The following is a 24783-nucleotide window of genomic DNA, read 5'->3' on the forward strand; positions in this document are numbered from 1 at the left end:
TTAAATGTGTCTACCCCATAGAGATTAATCCATGTGTTTATCTCTATGTTCTACCTTCTAGTATGGTGCCTATATAATGTTGTCACAATCATATTGCGCTGTTGATCTTTTCGAATTGTTCATTTGACATAACACGATTTTGGCCGGGGTTCAATCCGAAACCGTATTACAGCGCGCTTGACGTTTTAAAGGTAATTTCCAATTGAGCTGGCATCTGCAGCGTTTACCTGGAACGTTGTCGACAATGCTTTGTTTGGAGTACATCATGCCTCAAACCTTTTCTCACAGTGGGATTCAGTCAGCTAACATTTGCTTTAGTTTGCTCTGGTCTAATGATTGTCTCCTGATTCAGATGAATGTTGGGCTGTGAAATTGGATCCAACACTGCATTATCTAGCTGGAGCACCATGAACCAGTCTAATGAGAAAAAAGGAAACAGCAGGTATTTCCTCAATCTCTTATAACTTGTTTTGTTTTTTGCCAAAAAACAGATGTGGTGCAGCCTGTAGTGAACATGTGTTTCTTCACAGTGAAGAATTGGCTGTGAAGTGCACTTTTGGCAAAATACATCCATTTATAAAATCACTCATCAGTGTAGCAAACTCTGTTTTATGAAACAAGTAATTCAACTAAGTCATTTTTGTTTAACCATTCACAATAAATCTTCAGTAGAAATCAACAAAAATCTTACGCGGGCATATGGTACTACTAAAACGCTATTGAATATACGGTACATTGCCAGTAGACCAGTAGATGGTGCAAAAAGCATCTGATTTCGTTTTTTTCCTTCACCTCATATTAGAAGTAGTGCAGACAGTTATACAAGAGAAAGACAAAGTGATATGAAGACTGATGAGAAAGTACATTAATCTGCATTTTACATGAACATGCAATGCAATGGAAATTGTATTTCAACTACCCCATGTATTCCAAGGAAAAGCTATAACATCATCTATACTGTATTTCACCCATTTCAATTAGTTTGGTATTGTTTAGCTGTAACCAATCTCCAGCCATAATCATGGTGACAAAAATACCATTCATCTTTTTCTTCCTTTTGCAACCCTTGGTAAAGTTTCAGTATGTTGTTCACTGTAAAATAAGACATGGAAATAATTGCAGTCAAGTTAGTTTCACACAGATTACTTGCTAGAAGAAGAAAAAACAAAGAACACCAAACTTCATATTGGATATACTGTACTGTATCACTAATTGCTAGAAAAGGGGGTATACAACCTAATTAACGCAAATTGACATTTAAATCCTATGAGGTATGGTGTCTTAGGTAAGATGGGGTTAGTTTGGGACACCTGCAAATACATACAGTACAGCACGGTAAAGTAAGAAAAATAGAAAGGTCCTCAATTATCTTTATAGAGACCTGATTAACTTGTTGCATCTCTCAATCCAAAATGTTACGTCATTTCTCCTCCAAATACAGTCAAATATGCTTCTGTTAGTCCATCCCAATTACCATGGGAACTTGATAAATGATAGTAAGGCATGCCTGAAAAGTAATTGTCATGGGTCAAATAAAATCTAGAGAAAGACAGTACAATAAAAGTGAGTATTTTATAGCTCAATAAGCAACCAGGAAAAATACCACCCCCATTATATACCTATACCAGTGATCCTCAACCTCAGATGGCCATGTAGCATGATGGGAGTCAACACTTAACGCAACTCTTTTCAAAACATGATATTGTAGTTCTTGACCTACTAATGACACATTTCCAATCCTGACCGAAACACCTAACAGGAAGCGCCTACCTGACTCTGTAAGCTTCCTCTCAGTCAGACAGAGTTGGATGCAGTTGATGGATGTTGGCTGCCGGTGTTTGAGTCCCACAGCGCGATGTGATGGTCCTCTGACAGAGTATGTGTGTGTGAGGTTGCCGTGCTGATACACAATGGTCTGGAGCGACCTTGCGCAGGTTGCTGATGTGTCTGTCTGTTAAATAACAGTGGGATGGTGCTTTGTGTCTATAACTACTGTACCAGAATGTCACGTGACTCGGGAGGGCTTCGCTGCACTTTGGTTCACAGGGGTCCAGTCAGGGAGCCAATGTCCTGGGCTACAGAGGCTAGAGAGGGGGAGAGGAGTTGGGTGGCTGTGGAAGTGAGGTAGGGCGGAGTAGCAGGGTTATGCCCTCCCTAATGGTTGGAAGGCTGGGTGTGTAGTGTAGCTTAGCCAACCATACGACGGCTTCAGACAGCGGATTGGGATGTTTGACTTCAGAAGGGTGGGATGCAGAGTAGCTTTTGTTCAGCATAAATTCCATGATGTCAAATGAATGGGCCTGATTGGCCTGGAGCTTGATTAGATGGGAGTTGATTTGAGTGCAGAGAACGAGCACCCCTCCACCTATCTCGACCCCCCTCCTCTACTCAATTAAGGCCAGATAATTACTCTCCTGAACGATTTCCTCAAATTATTTTCACCCTGATTTGATGCTTATTCACTAAAACTTGAGCATCCTTACAGTAGATGCATTTTACTGAGTGTCTATCATCTGAACCTGCCACCAAAGAGAGAACATTTCTAACCATCTTTGAAAGAGGGTTAACACCCACACTACCAAGCTTATCACATTTTTAGTGTTGGGAGTTACTGACCCCAAAACCAACATTGTAGAAAAAAATAAATAATAATCCTGCACGCATCCGTTACCTCTGCACATTTGTTGTCAACATTCTTTGTCACATTTATATTTCACAAGATTTTAATGCAGGGCGTATACTTTTAATTGTTCTCTGCTGGTGAAGCTCTGGAGTTACCAAAACATATTGTTTATTATTTTTGACGTTTTTAGCATGCATTTTTACAAAATTAAAGCTGCTCCGAATTCCCCAAAACAAAAAATTAACAAATAAACAAACAACCCCGTTTGTTCCCTGAGCCCTCCCCATTCCGCCAACATACCCTCCCACACACCCTCCCACATACATCTGCCCACCCGCCACCCTTGCTTAACCTATCCTATCATGCAGGGCTTATACTTTTTGTCTGATAAAGTTCTAGAGTTACAAAAATGCCTTTGTTAACATTTGCTCAGATTTACTTTTTGTAATCCAGGATGGTTTGTCAGATTCATGTGCCGTATAGCCATGGGATTAAGGTGGATGCCAGGCAGTGTTCGGCTGTGAATCGTTAACCATCCTCAGTAACACAGTTCACTGGTCTCTCATTAAGTTAGCTCTTTCCCGTCTTTGGGACGGGATCCAAGCTGCAAGGCATTGTTCTGACTGTTCTTTACTTCATTATCAGCACAGTGAGAGTGTTGAGTCTGCCAAGTAGGACAAAAAGCTCACACTCGACTGTGCAGTTGAAGGAGCCCATGGTTGGCCTGGAGGAATTTGCTCTCATTTGCTCTCATTGGGCACGTTCACTGGAACGCTTCAGCTTTACAGATTGAATAGAGCCCTTGATCAAAGTATTTGAGAGAAAGCAAATACTATTTGAACCCAGGTCTGGTGGGCACTCGCGAGTTGGACACAAGTCCAGTTACAGAACACAAGTCCAGTCACAGGACTCTGATGGTTTCACTTCAGGCCAAGCCAGTCAAGCAGGTCACTTTCATGACCTGTGTTGGTGCTGGCTGTGTGTGTGGAAACACAATTGACCGTTTTCTTCCCCTTCTCTCTTTCTGCTGGGTCTTGTGGCTCCATTTTGCAACAATACATATTTGTGCGTTTTGGCTGACATGTATTAATAGGAAGTTGGACATTTATGAAGGGTCTTAGTTTGGAGAAAGCAAAAACAAAAAGGTTACAGAGTAAGATGACCACCTGGGAATTATGTTAGATGTTGTTCTTTCTACACTCTTATTAGGTACAGGAACAAAAGACATGATCATTTGAGACTAAGGATAGCTTCTTCCTTGATTTTATGTATGTATCGTGACCAGCGTCCTTCAGCACCCGGTTCATGCTAGCTGATGGTATCAGGATGTTTCCCTGTCTCTAAATTATTTCACAGAGTACATAGAGTATACTATACATACATTATGAGCCTACATGTAACTTCTCTGTAACAATTAAATATGAGAACATGGTATATTTGTGTTAAGAAAAACAAAGTTTTGAACCCCATGTGTTTAAATGTAGCAGTGAGGATGTCTCAAGGTCAAAAATAAATGATAGGAAATCAAAGCTAAAAAAAGTGTGCAATAAAATATGAAAAATGTTCTTAATTTCATTACAAATGGTTTATTTTACAATGGACTTAAAACATTATTAGTTTCATTCTTCTACAGTGTTCCTAAATTAGATACCAGAACAAGCGCTGGATATAGAAATTGACATGTACAGTACAGAAAGATAGGGGTGCATAGCAGTAGAGGAATCTGGCTATTGTGTTTTACAGTACATTGAGATTCTGTATTGCCCAACATTCTCACATTGAAGCGTAAAATGACAATGGAATGAATCGGAACAAAGGAGTACGAAATGTAGTTTTTTGTTTTTCTTAATCAGAACTGCATAAGCCCAAACCTTATTGTGTACACACATGTAAAGTACACAATCCACTGCTTTTGTCATGTAAGATTGTACCTTTCTTGGACCAGTCTCAATAAAAACGAAAACCCATACTTAACACATACCCACACACACACACTTGCTAACAGTGGTAACACACACACACACACACACACACACACACACTTGCTTACAGTGGTACAATTTACCAGACATACAGTAAATCATAGAGAAGGCAAGCACTATACAAGATTAAGCAGGGACAAGTCCAGATGCCACCTATAGACCAAATATTTGTATGGTGTCCATTTTAGGACATCGTCAGCCTCAAGCCTCACACCTCGCCCCTCATCTGTCTGAGGTAGAGTTGAGGGTGTAGATTTTCACACGCGGGTCACATGATATACAGTTTTCTTTGGGTTTATAATATTGATATGAATTGTAGCACCGGCACGGTCATGGTGAGCGGCATCAATCCTTTGTCTGATAGTTGTTGTATGCAGAGGTGTAATTGTTTGAGACACACGTGGGGAACGTTTGCTATAGGTGGGACATTTTGCTTTTATGCCTAGGCTCAAAGGGAGGAAAGAGACATAAATGAATGGGTTGGTTTGCCTAAAATAGTCCGAATTAAGACAGAATGGAGGAAAGAAAGTCAAGATCTCATTGAGAACTACACTTTTGTATTTTGGGAGGGCCACACCCTGTGAAACCCTATAGAAATACAGTTGTTCATCAGAAATAAAATAAACTCCAGTCTATTTCTCTAGTCCTAAACACTGAAACTACATGAATTAAATCACAAAAAGTTTCGCCACCCACACATACAGAACCAAACCAAAGAAAAAGTGCATTCCATGAGGAGAAGTTCATGTGTGAAGAACACAACTTGCCATTCAAATGTCCCGCCATATAAAACCTCCAGTGACTACACAGCAGTAACATAAAAAGTACATCTACAATCTCACAGTAATGTTCCACTTAAACATTGAACCCTTAAACATCAAAAGGCAAAACCAAACCTGAGAAAATGATCTCAACAAAATAATGACCTATGCCCATCTTCATACATGTTTTGACCTTAAAATGTAGCATTTAAAACAATACTTACAGGACGTTAAAAAGAAATCTTTAACTGACAGTGTAGCATCAGTTCAGGTTGAAGTTGTAACATGAAACAGCAATGTGGCCCCGCCAGCAGTGTTTCCTTTGTCTGGTTCCAGATCTGTTTGTGCTGGCTTGCAAACTCCTATGGACGTTGTTGGCGAAACAGCGCAAGCAGATCTGGGACCAGGCTAGTGTTTCCTATTATGTCATGGGAAAAGAATTACAACGGTGAAAGATGATGGAACCATTGGCTCTGTAGGTTTTGGCATCATCTTTTGGATGGTCTGTGTCTTGTTACTAAATACAGGGTCTACTAGCACACCTTCACGTACTTGCATTTGAGCGCATCCCCCTTATTTCAAAGGAGAAATGCAGTACACACAGTAACATAAAGGAACTAATTATGACGGTCGCTGATGAAATCCTGTCTTCATATAGCTTAGAAAAGGATCATCCAGTTGCTGCTAATACACGTGTTTGTTCTTGTAGAGTTTTGTGGTTTTAGCTTCAGGCCACACTGTTGCTTGATCGCAGCTTGCCCTGACATCATTATAAGGGTGCAGGGTAAAACAAATGTTGGAGCTAGATTGTAAGCTTTGCCGATAGCCGTCATGCGAATCGTATCCATGCAGACTGTTCCAATATCTTTATCCTCGGATACTGTCATATTTGGAAAACCAGTATCGAAGTTGTATATGGATACAGATGATCGAAATGATGACTATATCAATATAACGACTCAAAGAGGAGAGTAGTGGGTTATGTCCAGGTTTAGGTCAGAGGTCATGTCCAGATCCCTAGCTGACCAATCGGAGGCTCTCCAGAGAGCCTGCAAACACAGTGTCCAATAGTCTATCTGGCCCTTTTGTATCACTTCTGAAGGTTGTGGAGTTTGTGACTGAGGCCTTGTCTTGTTGGTCTCTCTCTCTCTCTCTCTCTGGACCCCAAGGCTGTAGTGGAGCTCATCACTGTAGTGTTCACATGATGCGCGTTGTGGACATACCTTCCTCATCATGTGGGCAGTCTTTCAGCTTCCTCTGAAAAATACGCAAAACAAAAGCCATCATTTTTATTTATTTATTTCACCTTTATTTAACCAGGTACATCAGTTGAGAACAAGTTCTCATTTACAACTGCGACCTGGCCAAGATAAAGCAAAGCAGTGCGACAAAAACAACAACACAGAGTTACACATAAACAAACGTACAATCAATAACACATAAGAAAATAAAAATAGAAAAATCTATGTACAGTGTGTGCAAATGTAGAAGAATAAGGAGGTAGGCAATAAATAGGCCCTAGAGGCGAAAATAATTACAATTTAGCATTAATACTGGAGTGATAGATATGCAGATGATGATGTGCAAGTAGAGATACTGGGGTGCAAAAGAGCAAGAGGGTAAGTAATAATATGGGGATGAGGTAGTCGGGTGTGCTATTTACAGATTGGCTGTGTACAGGTACAGTGATCGGTAAGCTGCTCTGACAGCTGATGCTTAAAGTTAGAGAGGGAGATAAAAGACTCCAGCTTCAGAGATTTTTGCAATTCGTTCCAGTCATTGGCAGTAGAGAACTGGAAGGTAAGGCAGCCAAAGGAAGTGTTGGCTTTGGGGATGACCAGTGCAATATACCTGCTGGAGCGCATGCTACGGGTGGGTGTTCCTATGGTGACCAGTGAGCTAAGATAATGTGGGGCTTTACCTAGCAAAGACTTATAGATGACCTGGAGCCAGTGGGTTTGGTGACGGATATGTAGTGAGGGCCAGCCAACAAGAGCATACAGGTCGCAGTGGTGGGTAGTATATGGGGCTTTGGTGATAAAACAGATGGCACTGTGATAGACTACATCCAGTTTGCTGAGTAGAGTGTTGGGGGCTATTTTGTAAATGACATCGCCGAAGTCAAGGATCGGTAGGATACTCAGTTTTACGAGGGTATGTTTGGTGGCATGAGTGAAGGAGGCTTTGTTGCGAAATGGGAAGCCGATTTGAGATTTAATTTTGGATTGGAGATGCTTAATGTGAGTCTGGAAGGAGAGTTTACAATCTAACCAGACACCTAGGTATTTGTAGACGTCCGCATATTCTAGGTCAGAACCGTCCAGAGTTGTGATGCTAGTCGGGTGGGAGGGTGCGGGCAGCAATTGGTTGAAGAGCATGCACTAAGTTTTACTTGCATTTAAAAGCAGTTGGAGGCCACGGAATGAGTGTTGTATGGCGTTGAAGCTCGTTTGGAGGTTTGTTAGCACAGTGTCCAAAGAAGGGCCAGATGTATACAGAATGGTGTCTTCTGCGTAGAAGTGGATCAGAGAATCACCAGCAGCAAGAACGACATCATTGATATATACAGAGAAAAGAGTCGGCCCGAGAATTGAACCCTGTGGCACCCCCATAGAGACTGCCAGTGGTCCGGACAACAGGCCCTCCAATTTGACACACTGAACTCTGTCTGAGAAGTAGTTGGTGAAACAGGCGAGGCAGTCATTTGAGAAGCCAAGGCTATTGAGTCTGCCGATAAGAATGCGGTGATTGACTGAGTCGAAAGCCTTGGCCAGGTCATTGAAGACGGCTGCACAGTACTGTCTTTTATCGATGACGGTTATGATATCGTTTAGAACCTTGAGCGTGGCTGAGGTGCACCCATGACCAGCTCGGAAACCAGATTGCATAGTGGAGAAGGTACGGTGGAGAAGGTATGGCTTTCGAAGATTTTAGAAAGGCAGGGCAGTATGGATATAGGTCAATAACAGTTTAGAGTGTCTCCCCCTTTGAAGAGGGGGATGACCGCGGCAGCTTTCCAATCTTTGGGGATCTCAGACGATACGAAAGAGAGGTTGAATAGGCTAGTAATAGTGGTTGCAACAATTTCGGCAGATCATTTTAGAAAGAGAGGGTCCAGATTGTCTAGCCCAGCTCATTTGAACTTCACTATAATTGCAAGTCCATTTCCATTCACAGAGGGTTTATTTACTGTACACACCTGATGGTGAAAGAGAATCGTCATCCCCCGCAGTGGAGAACTGTAGATCTGACCCCAGAGCAGCTATGGAGCTCCTGGGCCGGATGCAGCGGTCGCCTGAGAGACTCCTCCGCAGTAAGGCCTGGAACATGGGCTTAGAGATGAGTTAACCATGATACTAGCCATCTCAATGACATGAATAGGTGAGCTTACCTTATTGCTTTGAGGACTATCATTCTACAACAAAGGAGAGTGTGTTGTTTTTATATATTTATTTTATTTGACCTAACTAGGCAAGTCAGTTAAAAACAAAATCTTACTTACAATGACAGCCTAGGAACAGTGCCTTGTTCAGGGGTAGAATGGCAGATTTTTACCTTGTCAGCTCGGGGATTCGAGCTAGCAACCTTTCAGTTACTAGCCCAACGCTCTAACCACTAGGCTACCTGCTGCCCCAACAGAGTGTGTTGGTTTGGGCTAGTACAAAGTTACAGTGGTAAGCATACCTTGTTGGTTTGTAGGCTTATACACAGGTAGTGATATGACTGTTTCTGGGTCTGGTTGTACACTACGATGGAGGGGATCTTACCTTGCGTGTTAGGGGGCTGCTAGGAGCCGAGGCACTGCTGTAGAGACTCAGGCTGGAGTTGGACCTGCTGACCGTCAGGGTTTTAGACGAGCCTCCTCTCCTAGAGTTGTCGAACAAGTACTTCTCCTTTATCTTTAGGTTCGTCCGACCTTTCACTGTGAAATAAATAACAGATGTCAATGGTCATTATGAATCTGGCTTCATTTTTGGAGGATGTAGTGGATGCAATGCTAGTGGAAATGGATTGTATTAAAAGCATGGGAAAAGAGCTCTACAGAGTGCTTCTTAGGTCCCCACGGCCGCTGTCCCCATGCTTTCTGGACGTTGCTAAATAACCAGCTAACAAACTTCAAAACGGTTTGGATGAAATGACAACATCCAAGATAAGACGAAAATAAACTAAAAGTTAAAACCTTATTTTTGAGAATTATACGGTCCTACTGCACTTTAAGTCTCCACTAACCTCTACAAGGGTCGTTCTTGACCAGGAATTCATCAAGTGCTGTCCAGCCTCCTCCCACCCGTACCATCAGGGTACTGCGCAGGATACGCACCATCCGCAACTGTTGGGAATCCCCAAACTACAGCAGAGACCATCAAAAAACATAACTGGTTTTAACAGTCTGGCATTACTCAAAGCATTAACAACCCTATAACCAACGTTTTCACTGGGTTCAGTTAAACACATGTTCCTTGTTCCAATGACCTACATACAATCAAAAGGTCAAAGGTTAAAGGTCCCTCACCCTGTAGCGGTTGGCACTGATCTGCTCCACCTGGAACCTCTTGGGACAGTTGCACTGAGACACCTGTCGACCCACCTGAGGGAGATACGGGAGTCAGTCAGTCAGACAACTTTCATCAAACACAACTGTGGTTAGGTGTAATACGTTGAACTGTATGCTGTTACACCGTTGAAGATCATGGGCATGAAAACAACTCTGGGTGACATTTCACCTCCTCGTTGATCTGATCTGCATCTAGCGTCCTCCTGTAGGGATCCCGGCTGGGATGGAGGGCACTCACAAACTCATAGTAGTCAATGAAGCCGTCCCCATTCATGTCAAAGATATTGGCCACTGCATTCATCTCCAGGGAATTGGTGGGGAATTCTAAAAAGGTAATATGTGGATTTGTTCATGTGGATTTGTTTAAGTTTTAGACTTTGAATCCGTGATGGGAGTTGACATTTCAATTACATTTTAATAACAGACTGATCAAAGTTTTCTGCTGATTAAGTAAGGCCATCATTCTCTCCAGGACATTAGTGCCAAGTGGCAGTTTTATACATACATCAAATCAATAATGAATGGGCGTTGAGTAAATGAACGTAGGGTTTGAGTGACAGATGCTGAGAGGCTGGGAGTGGGGATGGGGGCAGGGCTTACTGGATGCCAGGACGTTGTCGATTAACTCCTTCTTGCTGATTCGTCCGTCCTGGTCCCTGTCGATGTTTCGGAACACATCTAGGATCCGAGACTTGAGGTGGCTGATCCACTGCATGTAGCGCTTGCGCCAGACGTTGAAGTCGAAATTCGCAAATTCCTCCATCTGTTTGTGGAAAATCAATAATATTAGCGAGAAATGACATTAACACTGTACAACGAGTAATTTATGTCCGATTTTGAAGCTATTGAAAGGGAAACTAACTAACTAGCGCTAACACATAGGTGGCAGTATGTTGTGTCAGTCACCTCTTGGAGTCCCTGCTCGTGCTGCTCTAGGCGGCCCTGTCTGGCCAGAGCCAGGAGCCAGAGTTTCTGCCAGTGGCTGACCAGCTGACACAGCTGAGGGGTCTGAGGGTCCAGGTTCTCCAGGGGTAGAGGGACTACTATAGGCTGGAGTTTCAGAGTGCTCCTCCTCTCTGGAGCAAACACAGAAGATGGATACCTCAATTAGCTTAGTAGATACAAACTTCAAGGAACGTTTTACATTAACATATATATATATCAATATCAAATCATTTCTGGGTAAAAAATATACAACAATAGCAACGAGCAATTTCTCAAGGAAGAATGTATCAAGGACTGTCTGGGAGTGGTCTGATTGGGGGGAGGGGGGACTGAAAACGAGCAGTTATTTGCCGAGAGGTTTGGAACTCTCTTTAGTCTTTTCAGTAATTTACCGCCTGGTGATGTCAATAGGCAGGCCAAAACTCAATCCCATCAAAATCTTTCAGGTGGTCTTTTCAAACAGCTCTTACACTAGAAGGGCATTATCATAATTTTCACAATTTCACACTATTATTCCAACTTCATAGTGTGGAAATATATATAAAACACAGGACAATTACGTGTTTGACTGCATTGGGCCTTTAACGTAAAATTAGTCCATGCTTGACATAATCCCTCAAAAAATGCGCACGTCAACATTTTAATATGGCTCAGATTAGAGCTGTAAGTAAAACAGTTATTCAATAAAATACAAAGTCCCTAAGCCAAGTGGTTGCTAACCCTAACCCTTCACTTACTTGTCAGTGCCTTGCGGCACGGTGAAGCCTGCTGTTTGGGGATCAGCTTCTGTTTGCAGGATTTTGTGGCATGTTCAACCTCTGGCAGTTTTTGGTTCAGCTCCTCCATGAATACCTGGAGGGAGGAAGAGTGAGTTATTAACAGTCTTAACAAAAAAATATTTGAGTCTGTAAAAAAAAAAATCAATAGTATTTTGTGAACTAATACTCGCACTTGACTTTTTCCCCCTTAATTAATAGCTCTGACTTCGCTGATAGCTACTTTATTGTGGGAAAATGTCCTTACTATGTGATATGTGATTGTCCCACCTAGCTCTTAAGATGAATGCACTAACTAACTGTAAGTCGCCCTGGAAAAGAATGTCTGCTAAATGACTAAAATGTCAAATGTAAATGTATTTGGTAATTGTATACTGTGTGAATTGGAACTGTTTAGCTGTGTTTGTTAGTTCTGTGCTCTGCATGGTTTGTAGCTTGTAGAGACTATATGGTTTGAGACTGTGTGTTTATGTACTATACCATGTGTTGGACGATGAGTTCCTGGTTGTGTTCTATGCTCTCAGCTGGTGGCTCCTGGTCTCTGAGGTTGAGGGCCTCCTCGGCAGATGAGATCCAGTCCAGTAGGCGCTGTAGCTTCTCCCGCTCAACCTCCAGAGCAGACAGGCTGGCCTGGATCCTCTGGCCCTGCTGCTGAGCCCAAGTCTGCACCTGAATCAGAGCGAGAGAGAGAGAGAGAGGGACCACCAGCAAAAAGTCACACCTGGATTCTGTGTTGTCTACAGGGAATCAGCAAGACCAACTAACAGAAAATGACTAACTGCAGACTGACTGACTGCAGATTGACTGACAGGCTGCCAAAGCAGCAACAAAAACATAATTTATCTTCAAAATGGATCAAACATTCACCGTTTTTTTTGTGGGGGATGGTCAATGTAAATATAACCAAGCGTAGCAGGTGTAGAAAGGCGCCTGAGCAGAGTTGCCACTTCAGTTGTTAGGGGAAGCAGAAGTTTGGCTGTAAAATACTGTATCCCTGAAGACCGGATGTCAGTGTTTTCTGGCGACTCCGCAAAGGCTAATTTAAATACCTTAGAGAAATTGCATGCCCCAACGCTTAAGTCATAGTTATTATATTTTTGTCCTACGTAAAGTCCCAAGAGGTAAGAGTGGACTCACCTCTTCGTAGCGGGTCTTGGTGACGCTGATCCAGGACTTGAGTGTGATGATGGAGTCTGGGTGACAGGAGGACAGGATTTCCTCATTCAGACACCGGATGCTCTCTAGCTCCATCTCCTGGGAGCGCAGGGAAGTGATTGACTTCTGGACGCAGGGCATAAACACAGAGCTCATTACACCCCCCATCTACTGGGTAATGCCATCAAAATACAAAACTATGAGTAAATACAAAATGACCTGTAGCTTGGTATCTTGAATGTCAGTAAAACTAAAAAGGCAACCACAAAACTGAAACTACCTCCCACGGCCATCTGAGTCTATCACCATCTTTCAGTCTAGCCCTACCTCTTCATCATGGCCTACCCTTAACCCCACTATCCTCACACACTCTTCTCAAGCACCCACTATTTTTCACTTACTCACACACAACACACAACACCTGCTCGCTCAGTCATGCACGGACACATCAGACCTTTTCCCTTCCTTGAGCCCAGACCCTACTCTTTGTTTCATGTTTTTGTCCTTTTGTTTAGTTTGGCATTGTTTTGTTTTGATTTCAGTTTCTTGTTTTTCATTTCTACAATTTTAAAGCAACTTTGGGTTCTTGAAAAGCGCTTTATAAATACCATGAACTATTATTATTATTATTATAAAAAGCTAGATAAAGCATCAGGCTTTTATATCTTGTATCATGCAACCTCTACAAGCCCTGATGTTAATTGTTATTATGCTATTTATGCACCTTAATAATGGAGGCTACAGTCATATTAGGCCTAAATGTCTACCTACCTCATGTTGTTTGCGGAAGGCCAGCAGAGCTTCCTCTTCCTCAGGGATGACCCCGTACCTCAGCACCCTCTCTGCCTCCGCCAGATGCTCCAGGAAGGAGTGGACCAACCTGTCAAACTTCTCAGCCTGACAGAGACACACATATGAAAGGACAATGAGATACACCATCCTTCATAGAAAGACATAACGAGACATTATAAAGCCTCAAGCATGTTAATAACAAGTCATAAATCATTATACCTGCAGGCTTTAAGTAAAGTGTTCAGAAAGGATAGGCTTTATTGTCCAAGAGGGGGGAAATTGTCTTGGATGATTTCTGGGGGTTCATCCGAGATTTGAACTTTGATATACCCTGTCCACACTAGACAATTACATAACATAACACTGAAGATAAGTCAGTGTGATCGTGATCGTAAAATGTGAATAAGACAGTATGGTGAGTTACCTGTTGAAGGGCTGCCTCCAGCCTGGCCTGCTTGGATACGGACAGTTTACACACGTCCTCCCAGCGTGCCTCCAATTCGTCCATCTGCTCCTGCAACCAATGGGCATCAGCAGTGCTGCTCCTGGTCAGGTCCCTCACCGAGCGCTTCAGGGTCCTAATGCACCCGGCTCGCTTCCCCAACTCCTTCTGGAACACCTGAGAAACAAGAGAGTCCAAGAGAATGTCAGCTTGAGAGGAATTTCATACCCTGTACTGCTGTCACACAGTTTACAGGTGAAGCCTCAAGAAAGGCATTTTTATGGTGTCCATAGGAAAGCCTCAATATCTTACCGGATCACATTCACAGAATGGATAAAAAATGACCTTGTGCTTGTCGATCAGATTGTTGACCATGTCTTTTTCCCCACCGACAGGTACGTCTTCAGCCAGCTGTGGCTCTGCTCTGTATAACCAGTCATTCAGGGCTTGAAGGGCATCTGTGAATCTGCCTGAAAACAGCAGTGCTTCCTCCAGTTTGTGTTGCCTGTGGAAAATGTAATTGGATCATATACTCTGTCAAAGTTGCCATGTTGCCCAAATTGATTCCGATCACAATCCACTCTCTATCCCTACCCTTGGCTTTGATGTTTGCAGATCCCTTCAATGTTTGCAAATCTGTAAGGTGGAAGCAAAATTGTGGATAGTCCACAACTATTTGGATTGAACCTATCCTATCCCTTCAGGTCTACAGATATCAAAGGCCTAGGGGAAGAGGTGGGGAGCGAATTGGGAACAGTGTTTTAAATCATTGTAGGTGTTCCCTCATCAGTGCATTGTGTCCCTCACCTTTCCATGGATTTGCCACTGATAGTATCCCATGAGTCCCGGAGCTCAGAGAGCAGGTTCTCCAGGTGCTGTCTGTCCTGGGCACTCTGAGACCTCTCATGAAGGCCCCGCCCACTCTTTAGAGTGGCCTCGTACATGGGTCGCTTCGAGCGCAGAAGCTTCTGGAAGTCCTAGGAGCACACATACAGAAAAATACAGGAATTAAAGGGATAGTTCAATGAAATATGTAATTGATGTAAAAACAATGGATTTAAATTATACATTCCAAGCTAGAAAAATATTCACAAGAGCTATAATTATTGCTATAATTTCTTTAGGCCTACCTTCTGTTCGGTGAGCTGCAGTTTAATTTCCTCGTGGTCCACAGCGATCTCTTTATGTGTGTCCAGTGTCTGCTCCACCTCAGTCATCCAGTCCACTAGGAGGCGCCAAGATTCACTGAACTGAAATATTAGAGGTTATTGCAGGCTTGTTATCATGAGAGCCCTTCTAAATTGGACTTTTGAAACTGAGGCATTAACTGTTTGGAGGGTTATTATGAGTTACTAGATAGAGGATGTTGGAAAAAAATGACGATGTTGGGTGGAAAATACAGAATAGTTAATAATGACAACAAAAAAAACGATACTTCAGAGAATATCTGATGGTTCTGTATCTCTACCTGTTTTGCATTCTTCTTGACGTCCTCTAGTGTACGGCCCCTCTCTGTGGCGCGCTGGTGAAGTTTCCTGTAGCGGTCGTGTACGGTCATGATCAGGTTGTGAACCACGTCACAGTCCTCCTTCCTGCTCAGCTCGGTCAGCCTGGAGCCTGCACTCTCTACCACTGTCTTCTTCTCACCGTAACAGTTCACCTCACTCACCAGAGTCTATGGGAGGGAAATAGACTATGATTTATCATATACACGCAGACATAATTCACACATGCACACACATATGCACAAACATACATTCTTACTCTCACACACACACACATAGACACACAAATGCATGTGCACATGCATGCTAATACGCACACACACACACACACACACACACACACACACACACACACACACACACACACACACACACACACACACACACACACAAACCCACCCGGTGGTCTTGAAGCTGGCCACAGACTGTGTCCAGGACAAAGCTGGGGACAGGCAGGACTCCTATGGCCTCCTCACACTTGGCCATCCTGGTCAGCAGCTCCTGGACATTACAGTGGAACTCCTTCGCCAGGCTCAACCCTTCGGTTAGCTTAGCCTACAAACAGAACAGATACCACACTTTTACTCAGGTCGTTCACAAACATACTGTAGTTAATCATCCTGTTCTTAGGCCCCTCGTCGGTGTTACTTACCCTGGTCCCAGATCTGGGTTGGAAGTAAACTGACTGAAAAAGGGAGGGACTACCTGAACTTATCCAGTAAGAAATGCTCCTTTTCGTTTTCTGTAGCTAAAACATTGCTGCATGCCCACATACAACCCTGTATGTGATGTTAACAATGGTCAGAGGAGTTGGCTAAAGCACGTAGATCCGGGAGCAGGCTAAGTCTCACTCTCACCTTGCGGTCCTGTACTTTCCCGTAGACGGTAGCCCACTTCTGCTCCAGGATACAGAGGCTGTGTTCCGTGCTGGAGCCCCGGGTCACGTCGCTGCTCTCCAACATCCTGCGGATGGCGTTCCTCACGTCTGTGTAGGCATGGAGCTTAGAGTCCATCTCGTTACACAGTTCCTGGGGCGGTACAGAGAGGGAAAGGGAAAGGGAGATACTTAGTCAGTTGTACAACTGAAGGCCTTCAACTGAAATGTGTCTTCCGCATTTAACCCGACCCCTGAGAGGGGCGTTTAAAAGAGACACTAAAAGAGACTCTAACACATGAGTTAGAGTTTGGCGTAGGCCTTGTGGTTTACGCAGCGGACTCTGGACCACATCCCCTTGCAATGGGGGATTGAACCCTGCTCAGCATCCACTATATCCACTCATATACAGTACGTCTCCCACTTTCCTTTCAAACTGATATATATATATATATATATATATATATATATATATATATATATATATATATATATTGTTTTTATGTACAAAATATTATTCTTTATGTATGCAGTCAAACGACCATCTACTCACTAGTTACCATCCACCATAACTGCGCAGCACAGGAGAGAAATAGCCTATTGACTAATTGTCATCTTTTTGCAAATCGGTTGATATGAGGCTGCAATAAATGTGACACCGTTATACTCTATTGATAACAATATTGAATATGCTCTCGGAGCCATCGCCATCAATACCTTCCGTCTCTCCAGAGTCTGTGCAGCAGGAAGGAGCTCTACAGCACAGTGGCATTGTAACATCGAACAAAGAGGATGAGGGTATTTTGGGACAGGCACTGGGCTCTAGCACCCTCCCCTTTCCCAAGAACCCTTGGGGAAGTGCAAACCACACTGACACTCTCTACTGTCAGCTCCGTAACACCCTGAGAGTGGTGTGAGACTGGTGGAGGGGTCTCGATGCACTCCAGAAGGCATCTGTCACTGAGACTAGTCCCAGGGAGAATAGTAAGAGAGAACACTATGTCAAACTGCCTAAGCTCATTAGAACCTAGGGGGATTGACAGCCATCCTCAGCCCTAATAAGGCTCGTAGCTTCCTGGCTGCCTGAGAGGGAGAACATTGGCCAGTGTGAGATAAGTAATTAATCACTAAGCCTGTGTCCATCGCATTGCCTGCCTGCCGCTCCATCTTAAAGAAAGAGAGAGAGAGAGATGGTAGACAGTAACGTTAAGTTGAAGCTCTTGGAACTGCTTGCTAATAAGATGAAAGCATACCTTGGGACAGGTTTACTCTGAATGGGATTCACTGTGACTTTTTTCCACCAGATTTGAAAGATAAAATGTTACATACTGTATTACAACAGTGTCACGGGGTGACCATGTCTTTATGTTTATGCCGATTTTAAGCAATACCTTCATAATTTCCATGTCTTCACCATGTCTTCACAATGTCTGGAACTTACTGACATCTAGTGGTAAAGAGGTGTGCTCACATAGGCAAAAGTCCTCACAAAATGTCAGTTTTTGTTGTTTTATGTCACTCTAATAGTTTGTACAATATTTTGCCTTTGATAATTGTTTGCCATATTGCTATAATCATAAACAGTTTACATTATTTTCCAAGACTGAGTTTCTGCACGGAGGCAGAGTGAGATTGGTTTCTGTTATGTTTCTTGGTAACTCGTGGGAGGAGTCCATTTCAATCATATTAACATGCCCTTTGCTCCAGCCACAGCGCCCATCGACGTGGAAGAAATAGCACAGACGATCCCTGTGTGTGAAAAAGAATGGCGGCCAGTTTGTATCTCTTGGAGGAGCACCTCTCTTGTCCCGTGTGCTGTGACATCTTCAGGAACCCTGTGGTCCTCAAATGCAGCCACAGCTTCTGTGAGGAGTGTCTGCAGAAATACTGGAAGGATATGGAGAATCCGCGGTGTCCTGCATGCAGGGCAGAGTGTTCATCTGAGGAGCAGAGTTTAAGCCTCGCTTTAAAGAGTCTCTGTGATTCCATACAGAAGGGGGGTGAAAACATCAGATCTGATAACTGCCGGCTGCACGGAGAGAAACTTCAAATCTTCTGTTTCGATGATAAACAGCCCATCTGTGTTGTCTGCTACACATCAAAAAAACATAAAGGTCATAACTGTTATCCCATTGAGGAGGCTGTGCCTGATTTGAAGGTGAGACCATTTTGTAAACTTTTTGTTTACTTTGCTTTCATTTAACTGCCAATGTATCTCCCTCAGTGACAAAATAAATGTCTTAATCAGCGTTATTTTGTGAGTTGAGTGGATTTTGAGTTGAATTTGAAAAGGCTTGTTGCGTAAAATTACAAATTAAGGTTTGCCTCTGGAAGGCAATGACAAAAGACATTGCACAAACGCACTTTCATCTTTGAAGTTGACGAGGAGAGCACAGCAACCGGAGAGGAAACCACTATCTACTCTCTTTGGCAACACGATTTCCCAACGTGCCGTCCGTTGGTCTTGTCCTGGACCCGTATTCAAAAAGCGTCTCAGAGTAGGTGCCTGGCTCCCAAGTGGATGGGCCTATGCCCTCCCAGGCCCACCCATGGCTGTGCCCCTGCCCAGTCATGTGAAATCCATACATTAGGGCCTAATTAATTTACTTAAATTAACTGATTTCCTTATATGAACTGTAACTCAGTAAAATTGTTGAAATTGTTGCATGTTGTGTTGATATATTTGTTCCGTTTAAATTATATACCGGATAGGTGTGATGAAATAGTGGTACGGCTTGGGTATTCGAACCAGCGACCTTTCAGTTACTGGCACAAGGGGTAATATCCTGGCTCTATGCACATATACTGTTCCCCGAGGGGTTCAGTCCTTAACACTACCTTTCCAACTATTTATCCCACAATCCCTTATTCTGCATCTGTCTGAATAAAGTACAAAACCCTTAAAAAAAAAGTAGTTTTTAAGTATATCAGGGGAGAGCCCAGCAGGAGGTTAGAGGGCTTCAGATTACTCAACACAAACAAATCAAGGCAACCAACCAGCTACAACACAATTTCTAGTTACATTTGTTGGTTGAGCTAATATGCCCAAATGTTGAGCAAACTAAAAACGCTATTGCAGCTGGTTGCCTAGATTTATTGAAGCTGAATAAACACATTATTTTTTTTTCAGTGTGACAGAGTTGTGTAACTAAAAAAAAAGATGCGTTGATAATTATCACTTCCAATCTAGAGTGAAATCCAGGTTGTGGTTTCCACCTTGAAGAACAAACTAGCAAACAAGAACACAGCCAAGATGGGTCATCAAAGCTGGGAGGAGCACATAAAGGTAGCTATCGTAATACAATTTAAGCAACATACAAATTGGAGTGAGCATTTAAGCAATGTTGAAACGTGACTTTAATATTTTCTATTGTAGGGCCAGGCCCAATGTGCAGAGGAACAGATAAGGAGGGAGTTTAAGAAACTCCACCACTTCCTAGACGAGGAAGAGACAGCCAGGATAGCTGCCCTGAGAGAGGAAGAACAGCAGAAATCTGAAGTGATGCGAGGAAGAGCTGAGGCATTGGCCAGAGAGATCACAACCTTTTCAGAGACAATTGTAGTTATCGATAAGGAAATGGAAGTGGACAATATCACATTCCTGAAGGTAAGGGGTCTGTCAAAATGTTTCAAATCCCATTGCTGTGAAAGTATATCTCTCGCAGTTACCTGATATCAAAAGTGACATTTGTCCTCGTTCTTTTTTATAGAACTACAAGGCCATACTTAACAGGTAAATCAACAAAAAAAAATATCGAAATATCTATATTATTTTCCATTTCACTGACGCCATCCCTTTTTTTCCCCATAGAGCCGATTGCACATTCCCAGATACTGCAGATACAGAGGTAGTATCAGGAGCACTGATTGACATGGCCAAACATGTAGGATCTCTCAAGTTCAAAGTTTGGGAGAAAATGCTTGAGTTTGTTGACTACAGTGAGTGCATCCCCCCCACCCCCCAAAAAGTGTTTCTCTACTGTGTCTCCCACCAATATAGTTCAATATTAATATACAACATCTCTGCACACATCCCTATAGCTCCTGTGACCATGGATCCGAACACAATGTCCACTAAGTTCACCCTCTCTGATGACCTCACCACTATGACATACTGTGACGAGAGGCAGAGTCTCCCAGACAATCCCGAAAGGTTTCTTAACGTAGGAGTGTTGGGTTCTGAAGGGTACAGTAAAGGCACCCATTACTGGGACGTGGAGGTCGGAGATAACGACAACTGGATCTTAGGGGTAGCCAAAGAGTCCTTTCCACGCAAGACGGAAGTCAAAATGGAGCCTCAGAGTGGATTGTGGATCATCAAATACATCAATGGGAAATACAAGGCAGGTATACAATCGTTCGTCCAGATCAAGGTAGATGAGAGCCCACGAGTGATCCGAGTACGACTGGACTGTAACAAAGGGGAGGTGAAATTCTTTGACCTCACCAAGAACACTACCCTGTGCACCTTCAAAGACAAATTCACTGAAAAGATGTTCCCATACTTTAACAGTGGAAGTGTGATTTGCCCACTACGCCTTTTAGGAAAGGCGAAAAACTAGCTAAATTGCCAGGGTCAAGTGAGGACAAAATGCACTAACATATGAAATGATGTAATGTCTTTATGTACTGATTAGCTGGAGGGTTGTGAAGATAGTTTATGACTCAAACTCCATGTAATTAACAGTAAAACGTGCCTTTGATAATAAGACGCACTGCCATCTCAGAAGTAATGAACAAGTGTTTTAAGCAGTTGATACAGTATATAAAAACATGTAATGTCAGTAATACAAATAAATAATATATGTCATTTTCAATTGCTCCTTCCTAGTCATTCAATTCACACTTGAATTTACACCTTCAAAGAAAAAGTTTGAATTAAAGATATGAACTAGTAGATAGGTTTATCCAGCTATATAGATATCACTGTTGCTCGATGCCACACTGTAAATGTGCATACTCAAAGAGTAGGTTTCCTCTGAGCTGAGGCAAAACCTTGTAAAAAATCATACAATTACAATACACATTGGGTTTTAATGAGATACAGTTGGATGGGAGAAGTGTTCTCACCCTATATTATTATGAATCTCTGAACTTGGATATAATTTTTTTTCATCAAGGCACAGGACAGTTTCAGTGGGCAGTTACTAGATAGGTTACTGCGGTGGGGTAGAGTTGGTGTGAGGTGTTGGGTTGGCCTTACCAGATGTGCGTTGAGCCTCTCGCTGGCAGAGTCAGGCATCCCCCACACTGTCTTACTGGAGGACAGCCTCAGGTCTGTGTTCTCCAACCACTGAAGAAGGTCCTGGATCTCCATGGTAACATCTTGGACCTAGGGTAGAAAAAAATAAAGATCAATACATTTCTGAAAACCACACTTAGAATAATTGAATAATCAATCACTAATCTGTTATGACTGCATTATTTCTTATTTGACTAAGTCTGATTCAGACACTGACCCCTAGAGGGCACCACAGAGCAGAGGATCCTTCAGTACTGTGGACTAATGATATCGCAATGTTGGGAGAAACCTAATAAGTAGCTAGACCTAAGACTTCTAATAAGTTTGGCATCTCTTTGCGATAGTGAATGAGAAAGAGAGATGGAGGGATCATGAAAAATAACCTCTAACTTGCCTCTTGGTTTGGGAATGGGGTATTCCCCATTCCCAATCTCTCCTCACCTGACTGAGGTTGTTCTCCAGCTGTAGCTGTCTGCGCTCTGTCTCACAGCGGACAAACTCCCAGCGTTCGTTCAGCTGCTCCAGCCGCGGGTGCAGACCGTGAGGGCTGTCCCCAGTCCCCACCTCCAACAGGCCCCGCCCCGCCTGGTTCAAAGACTCCACCGTACGCACGTGGGACATGACATCATTACGCAGCACCTAGAGTGGGGAGAACATAGTACATGCATATCCAATATATCCAATAGTATCATCCTTCCTCAAACACACGCACCCATAGGTGTCAGAAGCTTTGAAATGGCATTGATCCCAATAAAGTGTGTTGATTCATTTCAAGTCACAAACCTTGTGTTTGGCCAGCTCTATCTCGCATGCCTGCAGGTCGATGCTGATTGGCCGACTGCACTGGAGGAGGTCGGCTGTGTGGGAGAGCCAGGTGTGCAGCTCATCCAGAGTGTTCTGGAACTGACCCAGACCCAGCAGGGCACACTCCAACTGATGCTGCAACCACAAGTAGTGAAAACACATTAACACATTGTCCGACCTCTTCAATAACATAACCCTAGCCATTAAAAAAAATACTGAACAGGCGTCGGTTTCCTGAACACAGGCTAAGCCTTATCCTAGACTAAAAAAACATCCTCAATGGAATTTATCCATGGAAAGTGCTTCTTAATCCAGGACTCGGGTTAATCTGTGTCTGGGAAACCAGTCCCAGCCAATTGAATTCCACATATTGATGAGTGATTGAGTGTAGTCTGACCTGTCTGCTGACGGTCTCTGCCTCCAGGCTGTCCCAGCGCTGTCTGAAGTCACACAGGGGAGAGACAGATCCGGGACGCTCAGAGCCTGGAGACAGCCTGCACACGAAGCGGTGGTTCAGGCTCTCCATCTCGATCTTCTTCTGGTATAGCTCCCGTTTAAACTCCTGAGGAGAAAGGGGCACAGGTTTCATATACTTTACAGACCTGGCAACGTAGAAAGAACTGTCCGACTCAGCAAAATACTCAAAGGCTTCGTGACAATTACGGAATGTCTTGCTTCTTGCTCCCATGATAAACGATTGGTTTGAGTTTAGAAAAGAGTGGGAGCTCTTCAGTATGTTCTGTCTGTGTAGAGTAGACTCACCTTGAGATCACACAGCTGCTCTTTGACTGACTCCAGGTCAGTTCCTACCAAGAACTCCTCTGTGGATCTCAGCTCTGCTGACTTGAGCCACTCGAAAAGCCCCTGTGGAAAAACAAGAAACGGATTGTTTTTATATGATTAAAAACATAATTCATTCATATACGCACAAGTTTGTGTCACAAGAGACTATGAATAGTTGCTCTGTATTTTGAAGTGGTGAAATAACTTCCATATTGAACAATGAAACATGCGATCCTGCTGACTTGTACAAGTGGCGACACTGAGGCTGGCTTCCCAGACCTCGGGCATAGACTTTGTCTCTCACAGTTAACACCATCAACACCATTTGTTTCCCACTGGCAGGGAAGTGCACAGTCTGTCAGTCACTCATCACCAACATTACAGGAAGCTAGAGTCTGGTTTCTGCCATTGCAATTGACATAAAAGACTAGTGGAGGTCTTTGTTGGTTGATTACCACTGCACTGGGGAAGTAAAGAGGAGAAGCAGCAGCCAAGCAAAGCTATGTGACAATACGGATATGTTAGTGACCAGCTCCCACACACAGACACGCACAAACGCATTCACGAACGCACGCACGCACTACACATGCATGCACGCACACGCACACATACTGTACACACGCACCTGTATGGTGTCCTGGTAATGTAGAGCCATCTGTAAAGATTCCTCCAGCTTCTTGTGACACTCACTCCAGAGTTTACTCAGGTTGTTCCATGTGCAGTAGAGCTATGGAGTCAGTGACGAAGTTGCTTAGAAACACATTGGAAAATGATTGTCTTACAGAAAATGAATATTAAAATGAATGTTACCTCCTCTCACTCCTCACCTCATCTAGGCTCTTGGTGACATCGGGTTTGTCTGTATCCCCACATGCTGACATCAGGTCCATTCCCAGAATGCCAAGCGTGTCCAGCTCCCCCTGTAGACTGTCAATGTCCTTCCTGAGTGTCTGTAAGGTGATATAGCCAGGGGTGAGAGACCCCACAATGGAATCGGTAAGAAGGGAGTTAAATAGAAGCAGGCATCATAAAGTACATTAGTTGAAATAGATCGTCTTGGATCGTCTTAGTACCTGACAGAGGACGAAACAAACACCTGACAGAAGATGAAAAAAACACATTCACTGGAAATCTTAAGCAGCTAAGATCAAACCAACAGCTCCACCGGCCACAGTTACCTGCATGGTCTCCAGGCTCTGACGGATGGTCTCTGAGTCTGTCCTACTGGCGTTCAGGTCCAGGACAGCCTGTTGGGCATCGTTCAGGCCAGCCGTCACGTCACTAACATCGTTCCAGAACTTGAGGGCCAGGTCCAGCAGGTTGAGCAGCCAGCCATCTCTCTCCTGAGCCTGCTTCTGAGCCTCCTCCCACAGCTGGGTCAGGCTGGAGACCTGCTCCTGGATCGCTAGGGAGAACACGGAACACAATCAATATAATACATTGCGTTTTAGTCGTTTAGCAGACACTCATACACATGTCAACCACATATCACAAACATTGCAAGTCACAGTGACATCTCTGTGTTTTCTCTCGAATTACGTTCT

General features: G+C 43.4%; 2 protein-coding genes across 5 annotated transcripts in view; one reads left to right on the forward strand and one right to left on the reverse strand.

The window, feature by feature from the left end:
- Positions 1-4186: 4186 nt before the first annotated feature.
- Positions 4187-24783, reverse strand: part of macf1b (microtubule actin crosslinking factor 1b) — a 35079-nt gene continuing 14482 nt past the window's right edge. For 3 of the 4 annotated variants that reach the window (XM_014168276.3, XM_014168270.3, XM_014168271.3), the window contains exons 14-40: positions 24418-24644; positions 24067-24189; positions 23865-23966; positions 23219-23320; positions 22854-23018; positions 22436-22591; positions 22094-22291; positions 21614-21742; positions 16394-16564; positions 15936-16091; positions 15500-15706; positions 15162-15281; positions 14839-15008; positions 14377-14536; positions 14014-14208; positions 13569-13694; positions 12780-12923; positions 12123-12311; positions 11604-11718; positions 10828-10997; positions 10522-10684; positions 10091-10245; positions 9880-9954; positions 9597-9714; positions 9134-9288; positions 8566-8686; positions 4187-6623 (exon numbers count right to left, since the gene is read on the reverse strand). In XM_014168276.3, coding sequence (XP_014023751.2) covers positions 6598-6623; positions 8566-8686; positions 9134-9288; positions 9597-9714; positions 9880-9954; positions 10091-10245; positions 10522-10684; positions 10828-10997; positions 11604-11718; positions 12123-12311; positions 12780-12923; positions 13569-13694; positions 14014-14208; positions 14377-14536; positions 14839-15008; positions 15162-15281; positions 15500-15706; positions 15936-16091; positions 16394-16564; positions 21614-21742; positions 22094-22291; positions 22436-22591; positions 22854-23018; positions 23219-23320; positions 23865-23966; positions 24067-24189; positions 24418-24644 — 3938 coding nt within the window. In that variant the 3' untranslated portion in view covers positions 4187-6597. The remainder of the gene's footprint in view (positions 6624-8565; positions 8687-9133; positions 9289-9596; positions 9715-9879; positions 9955-10090; positions 10246-10521; positions 10685-10827; positions 10998-11603; positions 11719-12122; positions 12312-12779; positions 12924-13568; positions 13695-14013; positions 14209-14376; positions 14537-14838; positions 15009-15161; positions 15282-15499; positions 15707-15935; positions 16092-16393; positions 16565-21613; positions 21743-22093; positions 22292-22435; positions 22592-22853; positions 23019-23218; positions 23321-23864; positions 23967-24066; positions 24190-24417; positions 24645-24783) is intronic. The other variant, XM_014168275.3, reaches the window with a different exon arrangement.
- On the forward strand, positions 18104-21227 carry LOC106583734 (nuclear factor 7, brain). Its single transcript, XM_014168278.2, has 6 exons — positions 18104-18568; positions 19601-19696; positions 19787-20017; positions 20121-20143; positions 20222-20349; positions 20452-21227. Exons 1-6 carry the CDS (start codon positions 18176-18178, stop codon positions 20970-20972), a joined length of 1392 nt encoding a protein of 463 aa, XP_014023753.1. The 5' UTR covers positions 18104-18175; the 3' UTR covers positions 20973-21227.

The sequence above is a fragment of the Salmo salar genome, chromosome 02 (assembly GCF_965601325.2).
Source record: "Salmo salar chromosome 02, fSalSal1, whole genome shotgun sequence".
Taxonomy (NCBI): domain Eukaryota; kingdom Metazoa; phylum Chordata; class Actinopteri; order Salmoniformes; family Salmonidae; genus Salmo; species Salmo salar.

What these genes read in the sequence shown, in the direction of transcription:
- LOC106583734 (XM_014168278.2), top strand. Translation starts at nt 18,176, where the DNA reads ATGGCGGCCAGTTTGTATCTCTTGGAGGAGCACCTCTCTTGTCCCGTG. An exon ending in TACAAGGCCATACTTAACAG is followed by an intron (nt 20,144 to 20,221) that starts GTAAATCAACAA and finishes TTTTCCCCATAG; the next exon opens with AGCCGATTGCACATTCCCAG. An exon ending in GCTTGAGTTTGTTGACTACA is followed by an intron (nt 20,350 to 20,451) that starts GTGAGTGCATCC and finishes ACATCCCTATAG; the next exon opens with CTCCTGTGACCATGGATCCG.